The following is a 21,348-nucleotide window of genomic DNA, read 5'->3' as shown; positions in this document are numbered from 1 at the left end:
AAGGGTCCCAATATGGCCATTGGGGTGGTGGTGGAGCCCAGGGGTGGCCATACCAGAACGGGGGTGGTGCGGCCATCTGTGGGTATATCCTTGAGCTCTGTTGATAGTGAGCCCCATATGGAGCTTGGGAGGAGTACTGCGACACTACTGCCTCAGGCTCGCTGTCTGAACCTTCACTAGAAAGCAGAGGGACATGGCATGGCAGCGGGGATATTTTCTGTGCTTGTAGAGGCTTGGTGCAGAGGTCTCGGTACCCAGAAGAGGGAATTCCAGTGCATCCAGAGGTCTCTTGAATGGCGGAGTTCTGTCTGTATCGATCATCCCGGCATCAGTGGCAGTGCCGGGGGGATGGGAATCTTGTTCACACCGGTTACTTTCTACACAGCAGGATGGTTTGTTCCTGCACCCTCAATAAGGATTCTTTAAAATACAGCCAGCTCTCCTGGACTCCTTTCCCCCTCATGTTATTCTCCCAGGGCATCCTGCCCATCAGTTCCCTGAGGGAGTCAAAGTCTGCTTTTCTGAATTCCAGGGTCTGTATTCTGCTGCTCTCCTTTCTTCCTTGTGTCAGGATCCTGAACTCGACCATCTCATGGTCACTGCCTCCCAGGTTCCCATCCACTTTTGCTTCTCCTACTAATTCTTCCTGGTTTGTGAGCAGCAGGTCAAGAAGAGCTCTGCTCTTAGTTGGTTCCTCCAGCACTTGCACCAGGAAATTGTCCCCTACACTTTCCAAAAACTTCCTGGATTGTCTGTGCACCGCTGTATTGCTGCCCCAGCAGATATCAGGGTGATTAAAGTCTCCCATGAGAACCAAGGCCTGCGATCTAGTAACTTCTGCTAGTTGCCAGAAGAAAGCCTCGTCCACCTCATCCCCCTGGTCTGGTGGTCTATAGCAGACTCTCATCATGACATCACCCTTGTTACTCACACTTCTAAACTTAATCCAGAGACTTTCCGGTTATGAGGAGAGGCCGAGGGAACTGGGATTGTTTAGTCTGCAGGAGAGAAGAATGAGGGGGGATTTAATAGCTGCTTTCAACTACCTGAAAGGGGGTTCCAAAGAGGATGGAGCTAGACTGTTCTCAGTGGTAGCAGACAACAGAACAAGGAGTAATGATCTCAAGTTGCAGTGGGGGAGGTTTAGGTTGGATATTAGGAAAAACTTTTTCACTAGGAGGGTGGTGAAGCACTGGAATGGGTTACCTAGGGAGGTGGTAGAATCTACTTCCTTAGAGGTTTTTAAGGTCAGGCTTGACAAAGCCCTGGCTGGGATGATTTAGTTGGGAATTGGTCCTGCTTTGAGCAGGGGTTTGGACTAGATGACCTCCTGAGGTCCAATATTCCAACCCTAATATTCTATGATTCTATGATCAAGCCACCGCTGGTGTTACAGATGCAGGCTCACATACCAGGATCATCTTTTTAGAGGAGTGCTTACTCCTGTCTTTTGGTGCCAATGACTCGGTGCCCATGCCCATTGGGTCCATGTGCCTGTCAGCAGTACTGGTTACTGTTGATGTCTGTGAGCTATGGGTGCCAGTCTGAGATGGTCTCAGTGCTGAAGATAGCGACAAGCAATCACCATCTTGCTCTGTATCTTCGGACTCATGAAGGGGGCTTCCTGCTCTCTTAGAAAATTTGTGAGAGGGGTCTGCAGCCTGCTTCGACCAACAGCCCTGAGATGTAGAAGGCTGTAGGGAACACATGTCTACCAGGTGACTGGGGTTGGAGAGCTGCAGCCATGAAAACAGTCTTCTGGCAGAGCTCTCTATTTTTGTGGGATCCTGGCCAGAGCTGTTGGCAAAGACCAACTTCTGTTGTATGTGGCCTCCCCCGAGGCAGTGAATGCATGGAGAGTGTTTATCTGCGATCAGGATTGCCTCTTTACAAGTAAGGCACTTCTTGAAGCCTGGCAAACAGAGCATAGGCTGTTGGTGGAAAGGGCACCTGACAGGGGAGAAAAGGTGGGAAGAAAAATAAAGTCTATTTTTAAGAAAGAGAGAGAAAGAGAAAAACTACAACTAGAATTTTAACTAGGAGACTACGATGGATAAGTAGATTAAAATAAGTCTTAATAGACTGCTAATGGCTCCATCTCTAGCCAGGGTGGTTGAAAAGGAACTGAGGAAGGTTAGCCCACATGCGCTGGATAGTCTCGTGGCGTAGCACAAGGAGAGACAGCGCATGTGTGGGCTCAACGGACACTGCTACCGAAGTTCTCCGATCAGCAGCGCAGGGATGCAAGCACACTTACAGTGGAGCACGCATAAGAACTCTACTTTGAAGAGCAACTTTCCAGGTGCAATCATTCTGAACATCCAATGTATTGGCACTCAGAACACTATTTACTACTCATTGAAACAGCAGTAGTGATTAACAGTGCTAAAGTTAAATAACTCCTAAAGTTATTCTGCAACCACTAAGCCGAATGGCTAGTTAACTGAAAGGGGAGAGACTAATGCCCCAGCTTCTCAATGACACACTGTGGACCTCACAACAAGGTCACGTCTCTATTTGCGTTGAGTACCTCAAGAATGTTGACATTTACAAAGAGCACGAAGACTTATGAAGACAAAGCAAGGAATTTTAAAGACACTAAACATAAAATTAATTGAAGGTGGTTTCAGAGGGAACTGACAGATTACATGCTGACAATATTACTGTCAATACCAGTGAAAATCTGGCTTAATCTAATTAACAAAGAACTGGAACCACACAAGAACAAAATCAAAAAATGATTCAGACATGTATCATGTTTCCATTACTTAACCAACATGCCCTATGACATGTACAAAGGTTATTGGTTAAGACCAGAAGAGAAACTGAAATATGGTTGGTAGTCAGAAGCTTCTTCCTGCTCTTCTAGCTTTTAAAATTGAAAATGCAGCCCCCCAGGAAAAATTCTACCCAAAAACTACCTATGCAAAGGAGGTTCTGATTGTGCAGGGGTGGCCAATCTGTGGCTCCGGAGCCACATGCGGCTCTTTAGAAGTTAATATGCGGCTCCTTGTATAGGCACCGACTCGGGGGCTGGAGCTACAGGCGCCAACTTTCCAATGTACTGGGGGGGGGGGGGTGCTCACTGCTCAACCCCTGGCTCTGCCACAGGCCCTGCCCCCACTCCACCCCTTCCCGCACCCTCCCAAGCCTGCTATGCCATCGCTCTAAAGGTAGATATGACAGAGTGTAGGGCATAACTGATTAGTGGACTGAGAGCTCAGCTGTTTGTACTGTGTTTTACTTGCAGAACTACAAGCATTTCCTGTAAGAACAATTTCAGCCACACTGCTGCTTACTGACTTAGAGTATCTTTGTCCAATAGCCCACTGAAATTAGAAACTTTTTTTTAAAAAACATACATGGGCTCTGAAAGTATGGAATGGATACATAACCCTCAGTTTCACAATTTATAAGGGAGAGAATAAGTAAATTCTCTCAATAGTCAAATTGATATTTGCCCTGTAAGTCTCCTTTTGCTGCTGCAAGTGGCTAGAGTAGATGATAAGTGAACATTTTCCCAAACAGAACCCGTCACTTGAAATCAGTCAGAGGGCACCAAAGCCATGCATCCAGGTTATTGCTGTATATTTGGTATCTTCTACTGTATTCTTGTAATGAGAATAACAGACACCGATGCCCATTGGCAAATCATATTGAAAGGCAGGTAGGACAAAAAGTAGCCACATTTGCACTGCATGATCCAGAATCTTCTGGATTGGTATGGCCAGAAGATTTGTTTAACCATAAGAAGCACTACAGTACCATCCCTTGAGACTTCCATTATTAGACCAAGAACAGGATGGGAAAAATTATAGTGAGTGCACTGAGAGATTTCACAGCTGAGTGGTCTGGTAGCAGAAAAGAAGTTACTTATATCACCACTCTGAGTACAATCCTAAGGGAAGGACCTCATCCAGCTGAGTTTCTCCCAATAACTCCTGAAATATCAAAGCAGAACAATAGTATTCGGATAACAGTAGCAAACGTTGCAGGAGCAGCTTGTAATATGAGAAAACACCTTCCCTTCATCAATGGACAAGAAGTGGTAGCCCATCTGCATATATAACACAGTTCATGTTCCAGCATGAAACCTGATTGGGAAAGGTCCGAGATCTCAGCAATGTACAGGAGTAGTTGAAAACCACTTTCAAGAACTATTTGGTTAGTTTGCTCAGGAAAGAAAGGTTGGATACTAGGTGGTAATTTGCTAGATCCAAAAGGTACACAGGTGGCTTTCCTGATTATTGGCTGTGGTTGTCCATCCAGAGTCAGGCCTTAAAAGCTTGTGGCTCCTCAACAGCAGCTAGGCTGCCCTCACTCAGAGGATGGTAGGAAAACAGAAATATGCAGACTGTTTAAAGTTAGTCTAGTAGTGATATTTAGACAAACTAATCACATCTGCATTGAAATAGACAGTTCAATTATAGAATGAACTGCCTACAGGATAGTCTCACTGTAGCCTTTGAAGAATTCTAAAAACATCTGGACTAACAGACTTGAGATTATTCCTGACTTCCCATAAGGACCCTGAAGTCAACTTCATAATCAGATGCATCAGGATGATCTCCAATGCAGGAATCAAAAATATCAATGTTTCTCTGGGAGGAAAGTTATGTGAGCACACTTGGAGCAGTACTAGACTCTCTCATTATTCAAAAAGCACGGGAAGGAGGAGACGGGGGGGGACGGGACGGACACAGACTAGTCCAAAGACCAAAAAAGAAAACCCCAAACATCAAATACGCTAAAGCAGAAATTATCAAAATGAATTATAGACTACTTGCTAGTGGTCCACGGACAGGTGGCTTGGCACATTATGCAACCTTGTCCTTTCTCCTACCCTGCTCCTTATCAACTTAAGTGCATTAAAAGAAAGCTAAAAATATATTTCACACTTTCTTAATATCACTTTTCCATGAAAGCACTTTCTCTAATTGCCACAGGAATGTAATACCAGGAAAACAGGAGAAAGTCTGCACAATTACAATTCAGAAGGGAGGTGGTCTGTAAGATAATCTCTATATTAAAATGTGATGCACCATACAAAAATGTTTGAGAACCTGTTGCAAGAAAAAAAAAAAAAAAAAATCAAGAAAAAAAAACCCACCAGCACTGAAAGGGGCTCAGATATTAGCCTTTGCTTTTGAAAAGAGGGACCAGCTAACAATGTTTTTCTGTTTCAAGGCCTGTACGCATACGAAACCAGACCAGAACCATTGTATCAGTAAAGAACTCCTCACCATTCATCTAAGAAGAGGATCTGACAATAAAAGCAGTTGGGAATGGTTGCAACTTCATAAGCAGGGAAGCTCATGCCATCTGGTGATGAAACAGCTTATTGCCTCAGAGTTTTAGCTATGGTGACCCGTAAAGTTTATTGTGAGCATGGACCCAGTATTTTAATCTTAAATATTCTAAGGTATAGGTGTGGATTTAATTTGAAATTAACTCCTCTTTAGCCCACCTTTTTGTTTTAGATTACTATGGGACATTCCAGAGTCCAGACAATAATTCTAAACAGACCGCTATAAAATCCAGAAGTAATCTTTTCTTCTTCTGCATTTCACGTGTCCCCAACCTGCTCTCTGGTTCATGGTTCCCGCCCTTGGAAGATCACTACATTAAATCAATCAGGTCTATACAAGTTATGTATGTTTACACATTTTCAAGATGTATATTCTTCAGTACAATAAAATTTATTCTGGTAAGCCCTTTAAAAAGTTATGTATACTCATTTGATAAGTGTGTCGAATTAATATCCCAATTACCTTCAATAGAACTGTGTTGCATGTCTCTACCAGTGTTTTAAATCAGACTGTGAAACTGGCAAACTGAGTATTTTAGAAACTCTTCAAATCTGTTTAAAGATACTCCTTAAATATGCTCAAGTTTTTAGTGCTGAAAAGGCTTTCAAACCATTTCTAGCACAGTATGATTACATAAGAATGTCTCAAACTCAAGGAAACACTGTTTAAGTTTGTCTCATATGTACATTTGAACACGTTTAAATAACTGGTAATCCTAACATATCAGCCTTCTATCAAAAAGTCTGGTACAGTAGATAAACAGAGATTAGACCTTACCTCATCCTGTATCCCACTCGTGGTAGTTAATTTACTCCCGTCAGTAACTGTTATAATTATTGCTGGCTCCAGAAAAAAAGGGTTTCTTCCCTAAAAGAAAGTGTAATTACATTAGAAATGCTACATTCAAATGTAAAAGGTTCTTGCTTAAACCCACAGTGGTGCACCAATGGCCCAATCCACCACACACTGAAGTCAAGGGAAATATTCCCACTGACTTCAGAGAGTGCTGGATTGGGGTTGTAGGTAGATGGTTTGGTTCCATGGCAATACTCTAGGCTATGAATAGGTTCCTCAACCTTTTTACACCTGCAATCCTAGAACCAATATATATGCTACATATACCTAAAATAGGCATTTAAATTTATTAACTATACATTTCATAATGTCATATGTTAAAGTAACAAAAAAATGTTAGTCTTTTTGAGAATTTCATTAATTGCACATATGCAAATACTAAATGTTCAATAAATCCAACAGTGTAGCTGTTAACAAGTGGAACATTATCTTCATAACCAGAAGATCTTGTAACTCCCTCCTCTACTACCAATCAAAAATTAAGATTTTCAGAATACTATACAATCACAAGAAAACATCTTCACAACCTAAAGGTTGAGAACTAATATTCTAGAAACAGAATTTAGAACTGGGTGGTCCCAGTTATTTGGGTCACATTCCAACCAGAGTGATTTTCTCTCTCTTACGCATGCACACCCACACACCTGTTTCATTAACTATTCAAGTCTTCATAAACACTGACAAGCTTTCTACATCAGCACCATTTAAGATAGTGTCCAAAATTACAAAAGACATTTTGTGACCTTGTCTGTCAAAGTGGCTTGAAGGCCTTGGGGTCCTGTTCAACTCATAATTAAGCCTTGACAATCAGACCACCTATGCTGCCACTGGCACTTCCCATTTCCACCACGAGACTGCCAGGAACCTTCAAGAGGAGGATCTAGCCAGTGTGTTCCATCCATGCATGCATCAAATTCAGAGTGGGTTACTATAATTCACTGTATCTGGGGTTGAAAATGGAATCCTGTGACAGCACCAGGAGCATCTCTCTCTGTTCTTTCTTCTGTCCAATGGTTTCCAGTCTGCTTCTGTTGACAAGTTTGAGAAATCTTTGGCTATGTCTACACTTAAAATGTAGCATTTTAAGTGAAAGCACTTACTGCAGCAACTGGAGAAGTTCTCTGATCGCTATAAGTAATTTACCTCCCTGAGAGGCAGTAGCTAAGTTGACAAAAAATTCTTCTGGATTTTTCACACCCTTGAGAGACGAAGCTATGTTGAGAAAACTTTTCAATGCAGTTCTGACCTTTAAAAGCCATAACTGGGTCAGGATTCAGCTATATCAGAGACTACTTCTCCATCCATAATCCACCAAAACAGCTGTGCTCCTTTGGACAAAATAGTTACAAAACTCAGGTCAAAGTGTTAGAGAAAGCACTCTTAGTCCAGGGATTTAGCTGTGCAGTGACATTCCAGATATTAGACATTTCCATGATCTGACCATTCAGAGCATGCTGCAAGACCCTCCTCTTTGATAAATCTTTCTCACCATAACCAATATATAAAAAACCTCTGTTTTAGGATAGAAATGCAAAAGATTCCATGACACTGCTCTGGACCTCATCATTCAGATTTAGTTTTGTATTTTTTACACAAAAATTTAAGAGCTACAGGTTAATCCTCAAGATATTTTTCCTAAATGTTTAACAGAGACTTACAAAATTTAATATTTTATTGCTACAGAGAACTTAAAACCTCAAGCACTGAAATTAAACAGTGAAGATCAATTTCTTCTGAGGGAGAAACTACATTATAAACCAATTTAACATTCATAAACTGTTTTAAGTAAATGTCTAAAGTACACATTCTTTTTATTCAGTTTGCCAAGATCATCCAGTCTTGTTTTTAAGTTCTAAGCAACAGTTGTGGTATGCTATCCTGTCAACTAGTAGTTTATTACAACTGTGAAGCAAAAACTGAAAGCTAATTATGTTGCAGTTCATTTAATTTAAAACAGATTTCATTATTACAGGAGGAGCTCTGAATCACTAGTAAAAAGCATTTGTACTACAGCTGATGAAGGAACAATGTCAATTTATACAGCAAAGGGACAAAAATATCTTGACCTAATCAGTATCATAAATGACATTAACAAGAAAGGGAACAGTCAGTCTTTTTCATGACTATTTGTCCACCATGTTCCACATCTAAACTCTTCCAGATCAGCAATCCTGTGTGAATCATCATTCAAAGTATTAAAAGAAACAAAGAAAGTAGTGTAAGAGGAACAACCCAATTTTTCAAAACTTCCTATTTGGATGCTTTTATGTATCTCTAACGGACGAAGTATTTTCTCCCAGTCTTATACAAGCGTTGGTGCCCCTATACTCTAGTAAAATCCAGGCTTACCTGCAACTACTTTGGGCCTAAGCCTGAAGACATTCAGGCAAACTTCCCACTGATTTTTTTTTTTTTTTAAACTGATCGAGGAACCTTTCTTGCCTTTTAATTTCACAAACATTTTAGCTATAAGACAGCTGACTACGGAGGTACTTATTCAAGAACTGACATTGTTATTACAGCTATTTACCTAAAAGAACAAAAATCTATTGTTCACTAGCAGAATATGTAAGAACAAATTATGCTTAAGGTTGCTGATCTTACACACCTTTATAGAGATGACTAGAACAGTCACAACTGCCAAATCAGAATTCTACCTCCTTGTAATGGTGTCGGCACCCGCCTCTCACGAGCGCCCCCTTTCTCTGGCCAATGGTTCTGTCGGCTGGTCTTCAGCGACTCACCCTCCAGCTGAGCCATATACACTGTCCCCCCTTCCAAGGTAAGCAGTCCCAAGTTCTTATCATGGCCCTGGTATGGGGCCATATCTCTTAGGCTTCTTCCTAGAGGCACTGCCTTCTTCAGACACCCAGCTGTGGCCCATCTCGGTACCCTCAGCTGGTGTCCTTTTCAGCAGTCCTCCCTGGGCTCATTCTGCAGTCAGACCAGCAAAAACCATCTCGGTACTCTTGTCTGGTCTGGCCAAGTTCTGTGCTTAGTCTGCTCATAATGATCTTTTGATGGTCCTGCTGCTCTTCTATCCAGCCAGGCACTTGGTCTTTGGCAGCCTTCCCTGGACTCGGTTTGTCTGGTGAGCTCTGTGCAGTGAGCTGTCCTTGGTCCAGCTGTTCGTCTAGCCAGCCAGGCACCCAGTGCTCCCTCATTGAGCTCCACACAGCAACTGATGGCTCTGCTCTGCTGCTTGCCTTTTATCTCGCCCTTCTGGCCCCTTATTGGTCGTGCCGGCAACCCCTCTGATTGGCTGCTCCTCTGCAGCCACTCTAGGCTGCCTGGAGGACTTTTCAGTGCTCTACTCTGGGACAAGGTGGTGCAGGGCTGTGAGGCCTGCAGCAGGTGACCTCCAGACCTAGTCCACCCAGCCACACTTCTGCAAGGGTTGATGACATTGAACTGGTCTACACTGATGCTCTATAATTTAGATGCTGGATATATTTCTTGGAAGTCAAAGACTGTAGATTAATGCAACAGCTGCACTTCAGTTGTCTAGGAGACCACAGAACGAGGCTAAAGATGAGCTGAGTTCAGGACCCCACGTACCTCATGCAACAGTTTGTAACATCATGAACACCTACAACACTCTGCCTTAAGGAATGATATCATTTACAATGGGTAACTATTGGGAAAAGATTTCTGCTCAAAATGTTTTTTTATTAAAATTTCTCTATTTTCTGACCAATTATAGATGTCATCAACTCTTTAAGGAAACAGGGCAATCCTGATTTACCAGACATGACTTTTCAGTTCATCTGTAAGAAGGTATGCAGGACAAGCAACTTTAAATCAAGTACTGTAAAAAAAATATTTAACATAAGTTATCAGAAGTTGCAGGGGACTAAAAAGTTGCTTTTTCACGTAAATGGAAGGCTATACCAAGCTATTTATTCCAAGGATGTCTCGGTAGAATTTTATTTACTTCTCTAGAAGTCTGTTTCCAATTTCAAAACAATCATTCAAATCCATTTTGTCACTGGCCTTTGTCCAATTGAGTATTAAAGTCCTACACAAAAATATACTTATCCCAAAAATACCAAATCCTTTAATAGACTTAAGATGATATTAAGATAGACTGTTATGACCATTGAAGGTGAATATGTATATCATATCTGTAGAGCTTTAAACATTAATTTGTTATATTTAATGCTGTACATAAGGCTGGCGAGAAGCAATGAACAGCAAATTACAACTCAGCCTGCAGTAAACTGAGAAATTTACTTAATCATCATCTAAATAGGCTTGCTCACAGACAAGTTCCTTAAAGAAGGTGCATTATTGATGATTCTAGTTGATGAATTCAGAGTGGCAACTCACTCCTGTAGAGACTTCAATTGATTGTGTCAAATAGACAACTAATTAGCTCAGCTGGCATTTTTCAATAGCTTCCAATACTCAGTAGCTACTTCTTATCTTGAGCAACTTCTTTGGAATAATTTTCTTCCTACTCTAGAGCCTTCTAGTAGGGGTGGAAAGAATACCCAAGATCGAGGAAGAAGCATCTGATGGCAGACTGACTCATTCTATTCCTTTAGCAGATATTATCCGGGAAGGGGAGAAGTCTAAATTTCTCCCCTTCACTCACAACCTGCACCATCAAGCGCAGATGTGTACTGAAGTGAAAAGAAAAGGTAGTTGCTCCATTAGCTCAGCATAGCAAGTTTTAAAGAAAATTCTATTTGAAGTTGGCATAAATAACAGGGAAAACTTGAAATCTGTTAGACTAATATGAAATATACTGAAATATACTGGGAAATGATGGCCTCAAACTCTTAGAATGAAAGTACCAGTAAAACAGTAACAAGTTAGTATCTTAATTACTGTTAACACGATATCCCAATACATCACACAAAAAATGGCATGTTTTTTTGGCCCACATCATGAGGCAATTAAATCATGATGTTAGTTACCACTTTACCAAATTGGGGTATGTAGTCCACTGATCCCAAGGTTCCTTGATCAAGCAGGGACTGGGAACTCTTTGCAGAGCTCTTAAATAACTCCCTCTAGCCATCCCAAGAAGCCACATCTAGCACACTTTGGTCAACATGACACCTTTTGAAAGGAACCCTGGATCACCTCTGAAAGACTACAATAAGAATAAAGTTACTGATAGAATGTCATGATTTTACAGTGTAACAAACCATTTCATCATTATGTGCAAATAAGTTTAGAGATCAATGAAAGCTGACCCAGATGCATCTATATAGATTCTGAGAGTTCAAAAAGTTTATTATAGGTAAAGCAAATGAAGGGTAAGACTCGCATGAAGTGAAAAAGAAACCTTGCATATTCCACTTTACAAGATGATTAGGTTCTCAGTGTCTTAAGAATTAAAGGACAAAGTACCTAAACTCCACTATCAAATCCATCAGGAAGTCAAAAGTATCTATGCAGGAAGCCTAAAGCCATAGGACCTGGATTTTAACCTGAGGAGCCTGATATTAGACCAGAAAGGTAACTAGTCTATTAAGTATCAGAGGGGTAGCCGTGTTAGTCTGAATCTGTAAAAAGCAACAAAGGGTCCTGTGGCACCTTTAAGACTAACAGAAGTATTGGAGCATAAGCTTTCGTGGGTGAATGCCCACTTCATCAGACGTCTGATGAAGTGGGCATTCACCCATGAAATCTTATGCTCCAATACTTCTGTTAGTCTTAAAGGTGCCACATGACCCTCTGTTAGTCTATTAAGGTAAACTAAAATACTTGTGGATGGAAAGGCCATTCTTCCAAGATCAGAAAATGATCCAATCTGATTTCTGCTTTTCAATCTGAGAAGTTTATCAGAAGACCTATGCAACAGAGATCTTATTGTACTGAGAACAACTTGATTGCTCTGGATGCCTCCATTCATTTCCACATACAACAGCTCCATCTGTCATACTTCATTGATTAAAAAAAAGGGCCAAGTAGATCCCTGTCAAGGTGCTAGCGCCAGGTTCCTGACTTTTGTTAGATCTCCTTCAGCCTCCTCTATTCCCTGAGACAAATTTCCCTAATTAACTAGGGTTTCCAAAAAAAACCTCCCAGCTGGCCAGATTAGCTTCAAATTAGTGGAGGTCTACAGACTACCATTTTCACTGGCCCTGAAATTTGTGATCTATAATAGGGAAATCATTCATTTATATTTGCTTTCCTCTCTCTCACTGCCTGCTGTCAGCCAGTAGCTGAATAACGTTAGTTTCCCCAACTGGTCTGGAATTTTCCTTTTAGCAGGAATAAAGAGACATTTATGCTGTATATCATAGTACCACCTAGGAATGCAATCAAGGGCCAGGAACCCACTGTGTTAGGCACCATGCAGACAAGTAACAAAGGGAACAGCCCCGTTCCAAACAACTTGCACAATCTACAAGGTTCCAGGTAAGAAACAAAGGACTGATGATTGTAAACTGGCAACATAACATATGACATTTGATAAAGCAAAGCAGAGTGTGAAATAACTAAAAGTTCAAAGTTGTAATAATTCTCAGTATAACAAGGAGTTATTGTCCTCTACTGTTTTTCACATATCAATCAAAAGGTTTTAGATTATGTCTCTTTGATAGAAAGAGGGACTGAATGGTGGAATCAGAAGGTTCTGTAACAACGGAGTACAATTTGGGCAGTTAAGAGAATGAGAAAGTGTAACTGCAACAGCAAAACTCTGAGTAGAAAGAGCAGGACTTTGCACCAGTGAGGAAAAGGTGAACCGGACATGTGAAAAGAACATATGTGAAAGTGTGCTGAAGAAAAGAGGGTCAGGGACTCGGAGCAGAGAAAACCAGCCAACACAGGGGAGAAAGTAGCAAAGGAGTATTCTGGCAAAATCAGATTCTCTCTTACTCCACTGAATATTGACTGCTGTCTAATATCTTGGGTTTAAATATACAGAAACAAATCTACCTTCACTCTTTTCAATAAACACTTAAATTCATCCTGATATGACAATAACTCATTCTAGTGAGGGATAAAATGAGTTCAGGGGTCTGATACTACCACATACTGTAGTAAACTAATGGATTTTGGATCATCCATACCTAATTATTTAGCAAGAGAAGAAAGAGCTCCCTCCCTCTACAGACATCTTAAATCATCATCATCATCTGTAAATCCAAGTCATCTGTACAATTTCCACCAAGTATCTGGGTTGGAAGAGGCATGGTAGGGAAGAAACATGCACAAAGCTTTAGAAATGCCAAAGTCCAGAGCTTTGCAATAATATGGAGAATCTTCAACAGTGAAATAAAAGTAAGAACACACAGCAAGATTAATACAAGCACACTTTAAAACTGAAGGCACCCAGATTTGATTGAGGAAACTGGGGAATTATTACTTTACTTCGCAGATCTAAAATAAGCCTCAAAAACTTAATCTTGTAGCAGATGACAAAAATATTGGGCATAAAATACTCTACCTTCTTGGCTTTAAGGAACTGATTTGATCTCAGTATGAAAAAAATGAAATTCTTTTAGAAAAGTCCTCCAAGAGGTATCAATGAAAAGGGCTGTAGGCAGAAGTGGATAGAAAAGCCTCTGAGATTTAAAGAATCGGGGAGCAAAGAGTCCAGGTGGCTACCCCCATCTAACTAGGTTTACTGTTACCATCAATGTGGAATCTTTTCTTGTTTTTGCTGTGTGTCTCAACTGTCAAACCCACAGATGTGGTCTGATATCCCTCCGCTCATTATTGAGGGGATAGAGATGCTGAATATTTAAGACATCTTTTCTTCCAACTGTTTGCAGGCTGTTTGAGTCAGACAGGCATCAACAAGAAAAAAGTCTAAATAAAAATAATATCCCATCAATTAATAATCACGTTTCACCTCCTTGGTAATGTGTATTATGTTTACTAGTTCTTTAGTAATCTACAGTTTACCAGGAAAGAAGGGTAGACAGACAAATATCTATCTAATGTAAAAGCAGTATTTACTTTTTGTTCAAGCCTTCATTTTGTATTAAACAAAAGTAGTACAAACCCAATTTTACTTCTGTCTAAGAGTCATCTTTAGGAAAATTCAGCTAAATTAAAAACAGAAAAATTATACTAGCAGGACATAACAGATGCATATTTAAGTGCAAAAATAAAAGGAAATGAAAAGTTAAGGTTCTCATAGGATTTGATAACATTAGCCCTCCCACATTTGCAAATATTGCAATTACTAACTAGGCTACTGAATGCAAAGGTAAGTACTATTGTATCTACTATATGTGTAATTGGGTGAACTACTGTCTCCAATAACCTTTTTGTTTTATCTAACCTTACTGTATTAACTAATTTTGCATCTAACAATTCAAGTCGGGTATGAGCACAAAGCACACACTTAATACTTGTGACTTTCAAAACAAATTACATACTGTTCTGTAGAGCCACAAAGTTCACAAGCTTCTGCACTCAAAACACTGATCAAAATAGTACAAGCCGAGTGACTGTTATTCTGATACACCAACAACTGTCTTACAAAATTCGTTTATATCTATCATTTCTTGGATCAGATCAATGCAGGGTCATCATCTACTAGTCTGAGTCTCAGAAATTTAACAGAAAACCATACAGAGACGTTAAGATAATCCTTATGACTTTGATATTCTGTACTTCAGTCAAGTTACAGTAGTCTTTAATCAGTGACTCCTGAAAATATTGTAAATTAACAGGGACAAGCTTTCTTTTATAGCATTGATCCCCTAACAACAAAAATTATCATTTGAAGGTATAAGTAGTGAATCAGGTGACAATGTCTCTAAAACCTCTGTAATCAAATTAAAAATATATCATTACGATGACCATATATGATCCTATAATTTTGCTTTGTAATTGCATAGCTAGCCAGCAGAGGGAGCGCAAGTTAATAAATATATCCCCAGAGCTGTGCTGACCATCATATAGTTAAACAAAGAACTAAATTAATCAAGGCCACATTTCGCATGTATACAGCACTTTTCATCCACAGATCTCAAAGCACATATGAGATAGGCAAGCATTTTTTAAACAATGCATTAACAGAAGTAGAAAGATTAAATGACTTTTCCAAGGTCAGAATGATGCAGTAGTAATCAGGTATAGAATGCTGGTCTCCTGAGTTTTAAGTCCCCTGTTCAATCCACTAGATCACAAGACAGTCATTCACAAATACTGTAGGAGCATTTGTCTTACTACCCTAACAAAATTCTCTTTAGGCTAATTACACATTCCACCTACATAAAATTTTTCCCACTTCTGTCAATGGCATAGAGTAAATTTTGCTTACTTGGATAGAGACTTACTGGGTGCTTCAGATGGCTGCCATCTTGTACCCTAGAGGTAGCTGCAGTACAGTAGTAGCTTACATGATCTGTGTATATGCAGTTTGTACAGTCATTCTGTAGTGCAATTTAGAATCTTTGGACAATAAGGTGCTAGAACATAAATTAAAGTGAGTAAAAAGTGACACAACATGAAATAGTCACCAAATGGTATTACATAGCAGAGCATACATACAACTTGAGACTTCTGATAATCCCTGATCAAAACAAACTCAGACACTCTAACTGAATGGTGTATTTCAGTTATGAAACAGCATTTTTTGCCTAGTTTTTATGCTTAGAAACAGACAGCTTCATGAAAAGGTTGCTATATTCACTACATAAAACATCTGACAACTTTTCAAAGAGAAACTCTAAAATGGTCAAAAAATGGAACAGCATCTCATGAAAAAAAGGCTCTTGCAAACCAGTGAAATCATGCTGTGACAAATGTCACAAGATTGAAAACTGAGCAACAGAGGGGAAGAAATCTGTATTTTCAATGGTCAAAACTTTGTTTTTAACAAAAATTTAACACCAATGGCTAGCAGTTGGGAGAGAGGAGCTACCTTAAAAATTTAGCAATACGCACAACCTCTACATCTAATGGGTGAAAGCTCGAAACATCTTCTGAGAACCTCTTTCCCCCCCCCCCCCCCAAGAAGTCCTCCAGAAAAAACAGGAAAGCTCAAACATAATATTCCTAATTATATTTTTAAAACACCCAAAAGTTTCAAACATTCTTAATATACCATAAAGCAGCAAAAAGGTCGCAAAACGAGTTTTCCCTCTGCAGTTCACTTTTTAAAGTTACATTTTTCTAGCTTTGCCTGAGTTTGTAAATTTCTGAAACCAAACAGCCATACAGACAATTACCAGCACATCACATCTATCTTGAACTGTGCAACTGGCTGCTTAATGAAACATTTTACTGGGGGTGCTTGGTGCCACATTTTCAAAAGTTCATAATTTAAATTTTTTCTGAGCTCACAAGTCTAACTAAGAAGGTACTGCTTATTAAGACTGTTTAGCTACCAACTGTGAAACTTCAGCCTCTTTAGAACTGTTTAAAAAGATGGTCATTTTGTTTTACACAAACTAGAAAAATGTTTATTCTCTAATAACTCAACGAAGCCTGATGAGCTTCTGCTCAAACACAAAAGGGCCAAGCACAGAAGATTCAATACAAAAGGTACAACATTTTTCAGTGTATGTTAATATGCATGTATAGAGATGGGAGAAGAGGACTCAATCAAAATGGAAGCACACATCTCACTGAAAACCAATGGGACTTGCGATCCTAAGTCCTACAGACCCTTTTAAAAATCCCCGACACACAAAAAATCAAAATGGATCAGGGAGGTAAGTGAGAGGGAAATTATGTAAGAGCTAATTTAAGTGAATTCTAGCTAAAGGATTATATAAATTATTTTAACTTTTTGGACAGTAAAGTTTAAAGTGCTGTAAGTTCGACTACTTCCTTGATAAATGTCAAGAAATAATAAAATTCTTGAATCCTGAGTAATCTGTGATAATCGGACCCATTTTTAAAGGTATTTAGGCATCTGGTGGGATTTTCAAACACACTGAGGTTCCTAAAATTCATTAATTTCAATGGATATTAGGCACCCAGATGATTTTGAAAACCCATAGGATGCCTAAATACCTTTAAAAAGCTTTCCCAATATCATATTGCAGGTCACTGTCAAGTAAAGGCAAGAGCATTGAGCTAAGTACACCTAGTGAAGATCAGGAAATAAGAATAATGATCAAACAAGTTCTGTTGTACTCATTTAGTAACACTTTTGATTGAAATCTAGAATTCTCAAAACTATTGACAAGATGTTTAACATTGGGTTGCACTACAAAAAATATTAAAAATTAAGTTTTTCAACTAAAAATCAAGAATGTCAGTTTAATTGAAATTATAGAGTGATAGCTACTGAGTATATCTAATTTGCTTAATTTTTTTTAAATACAAAAGTAACGATTTGTGAGTAAATGTACTGTAAAAATGGCACTCTTGTATTCAGTTTAAAACTCATCATCCAACTATGGTATTGATTCCTGCTTACTAAAATCCAAAAGAAAAAAGTATGCATAGCCAGTTGCAGATTAATAGAGAAGCCCACATACATATGCTAGTGTAATCACTTTGAAACTGGGATTCCCTGCCCCCAGGTCTTCTCAGTGGCCTAGTAAATGTACTTAAAGTTATTTAGAATCTAGGCATATTTCTATCTAGTTATATTTTTGACAACTGTTGTACAAAAAAGTAAAATTTGTCGTACTTAAATTTTGAGCCTAGATACACTGTTTAGAAAAAGGATATTAAGTAAAAATGCCTATTACCTTTCCTCCCTCTTCCTTCCAAAATTAGCAGCTTTACCTTTAAAATCTATCCCAAGGAATTTGGATTCCCAAGCTGGTTTTAGTCATGTCTTCTAAAGACATCTGTAAAAAGCTTGATCCGAATCCAAAAACAATTGGCTTCACTGGGCTTTAGATCAGATCCTTAATTATTGCAGCCTTTTTGTTTTACTGGGTTAATAATTCTTTCCATACTTCGGGCACATTTTAAAAAATAATCATATGAAAGGGAGAAGGATTGGGTGAGAAGAGGTATCCATATTCGGGTCTTAACAATTCCCCTTAAATTGTGCATTAAAATAAAAATTGGATCTCTTTCATCTTGGTTAACATAACAGATTCCATTTAAAGTTTTTTTTTTTTTTTTTTTTTTAAAGACATGCAAAGGAGTTAACTAATGTCACTAATAAAACACTAAATAAATAAAAATGAAACTAACAAATTTATTGCTAAACAACGCCATTAAGAAGAAGAGGTGGCAAGGTACAGCGCTGAATACCGTATGATAGAGCCAACAATGTTGGTAAAATCAGTGAAAAAAATTGAGCTTCTGTGAGGAAAGATGGTATTGTGGTTAGGCAGGGGACTGGGAGTTAGGAGACCAGGTTGTATTCCCAACGGGACCAAAGACTCCTGTGTGACCCTGAGTCGGAGTACTGAGAATTCAATTTGTCAATGTTTGTAAGGCAGTTTGAGATGCTTAAGTGGAGGGGCAAGAAAGATGCAAAACATCATGTCCTTGCTAGATTCCACACAAGTTTGACTAGTTTCCAGCCAAGCACTCCAGTAGCAGTGCCAAAGAGAATTTGGCCAGGCATTGGACTAGAAAAGGAAATTGGATTAGAAAAGGAAAAAAGGATGCATGGATGGAAGTTACTGTATTTTGCTTACTTAATATTTAGGCAGATTTTTAAAAAGAATATTAAAAACACCTCCATTACTGTCATAATTCTGTACATGCTTAATCTTGTCTGATTTTTTGTAATGTGTGTACTCCACTTGTGTAACAGTAATGTACTATTACAATGTAGTTACATAATGCTATCATTCATTGGAGACAAACAACAAAGTATACTAATGTTTATCAGCCACAGCCTTTTAGGAGGTGATGTTATCCACCATAAGGCTGATTTTGAGCAACTTTCTTCCAGGTCTTCCTTCTGGAACCTGAGCTACATGTAACATACTCATTACCCAAATGCTTTAGGTCTACTTCAAACCTATTAAAGTGCAGAGACTAGGAAGATGCTCCTATTTAGTACTCTAGCTCATTTAGACAGCAAAGTTTGATTTACATGAAAAAAAAGGAGGTCAGTCACTTAGATTCACCTCAACTGTTACTGTTCTGGCTGAGTTCCACATAGCTCTTTGACTGCAAGGAATGGTTGTCCACATAATACACAGGAAACTCAAGATGACCCCTCTACAGGAGTTACCACACCAGACAGATTATATTAGTATGTTGCCTCTAGCAGTAGCCAGTAACTAATACCACAAAGAAAGGAAAATCCATAACAGATCAAGGCAATTGTGAGATACAGTAAATTGGAGATGACTGGGATGGACACAGGAAAAAACTTAACAGTTGTAAAGGCAATTATTTTATGCCCAGAATATTCAGTTTTATGACTCAGGTGAAAATGTAAGGTCTAGTCAACACCAAAAGGACATTTAAGGACGTCTGAATTGTTAATTACAGCTAAACATGCTTTCAACCTGACTTGTATGTGTTTGGAACACATATATATTTGGAAACCATAGTACTAAGTGGGACAGAGTCTATACCACACTTTCTGGTAGCATAGCTGTTTAAGCAAGCCTCTGAAAACCATGTAATGGTGCTAGTTATCACCATGTTCAGAAGATGTTTGTCAAACATAGCTCTGCCAAATCCATGCTTGACAACCATTTTAGAACAACCATTGTAGCTAGAATAGTCATGATTTGTAGCACGGATAGGACCAGAGTCTCACTACATACTGTTTTTCTTTTATGAAAGGTAAAATGCAATCAGGAAAGTCTTACCGTCTTGCTCCCAAACACAAGGGGTCAAGTTATTCTTGTTGATATTAATATCCATGCTACTAAATACTAGCGACTTTCCATTTATATGTAATAATAATTCAATTTAGGACACTAATCCAGAGCTTGAGAGACCTGCTCCACCACAGACATCTTGTGTGACCTTGGGCAAGTCACTTTGTCTCTGTGCCTCAGTTCCCCATCTATAAAACAGGGATTATACTATTAACTACCCCACAGCAGTGTTGTGACGATAAATATATTAAAGATTGTGAGGTGCTCAGATACAAGTTAGTTATGGGGGATATATACATACCTAGAGAGACAGAGATAGCTGTACAATAGTTTTTTTGTTTTGTTTTTTAAGGGTCTAGTGTAGTCAGGAGCCAAGGTCAGAGTACAAAACTCATTAAAAGTTTCTCATCTAACTTAAATATAATGTTTTGACAGTGAAGAATCTACATGTTTACACACTTTTCAACTGGGGTGGGATATAGCAGAGGAAAATGACTTACACAGCTATGATAAGATTGTATGAAGTTAAGACTACTGATACGTATGTATCCTTTGAAAATACTACAGAGAAAATACACATGGTGACCAAAAATAATGGAACTGTCACTATTTTTTACCTTTAAAATAAGGAAGACTGACCTACCCTTTGGAGAACTAAAATTAACTCCAGCACTCTCATGTCAATGCATATAGAATGTACAGCTTGATATGGTCCTGGATCACCAAATTAAAATAGCCAGGCATACCAAATGTTTCTCAGACTGCTAAATAACAGAACAATGGCTGAAAACAACTGAAAACATGCCCAGATAACACAAGGTCAAAAGGCAACAGTTTGAATTGGAAACATGTTCCTATAAAGGAAATTTGTACACAGCTGGGAATATTGTGTGAAATGAGACATATTGTACAATTCTCTTCCTGCTAGTATTCAAACAAGTAGAATTTTGTGTAATGTATCTTTAACACAAGAGGGATAGAATGGGATGGAATGTTGGAATCACAAAGTTTCACAAGAGGTAACAGTGATAGTTTTAACTGTGGACAGGAGAGATCTGAAGTGTGTAATAGTAGCAGCTCTCCTTAAGGATACAGGAACATGGCTCAAAATCTAGTCACCACTTTAGATATTCATTCATTCAAGAGCAAAACAGGTCACTGAGTTGGGCCCTAAAACTAAGCATGCTTTCTTGCAATGGTCCCCCAGTGGTGTTTACTGCTAACAGATACTGTGGAAGAAAAGAGGTATCCAGAAATCTAAACTACTCTAGGAAAGCAGTGGAGGGGATGGCATGCCTAGAGATCAGAATGTAACTCCTTATGCCAAAAATACATAATTGGAAGGCAAAATACTCAAGCTCAGTGCATACCACCCAATATGGAAATATGAAAAGGCAAAGATTCCACCTCACCCAAGCACTTTGCATCAATGCCTTTAACAGAAGCCTAGAGTAAGTTACTGATAGAAGGCTTTGGATGCGTTTACATTAACACTACTTTGTAGC

At 39.1% G+C, this 21,348-nt stretch overlaps 1 protein-coding gene across 4 annotated transcripts in view; it reads right to left on the bottom strand.

The window, feature by feature from the left end:
• The window catches only part of LOC112104760 (integrator complex subunit 6), an 86,322-nt gene that overhangs the window by 57,253 nt on the left and 7,721 nt on the right, over positions 1-21,348 (bottom strand). For all 4 annotated transcript variants that reach the window (XM_026653637.1, XM_024197278.2, XM_026653639.1 and 1 more), the window contains exon 4: positions 6,087-6,176. In XM_026653637.1, the coding sequence (XP_026509422.1) occupies positions 6,087-6,176 (90 nt within the window). The remainder of the gene's footprint in view (positions 1-6,086; positions 6,177-21,348) is intronic.

The sequence above is a fragment of the Terrapene carolina genome, unplaced genomic scaffold, assembly GCF_002925995.2.
Source record: "Terrapene carolina triunguis isolate 2854851 unplaced genomic scaffold, T_m_triunguis-2.0 Scaffold142, whole genome shotgun sequence".
Lineage (NCBI taxonomy): Eukaryota > Metazoa > Chordata > Testudines > Emydidae > Terrapene > Terrapene triunguis.
The sequence above is the reverse complement of the archived record's forward strand: the minus strand, read 5'-3'. Positions and strand labels throughout refer to the sequence as shown.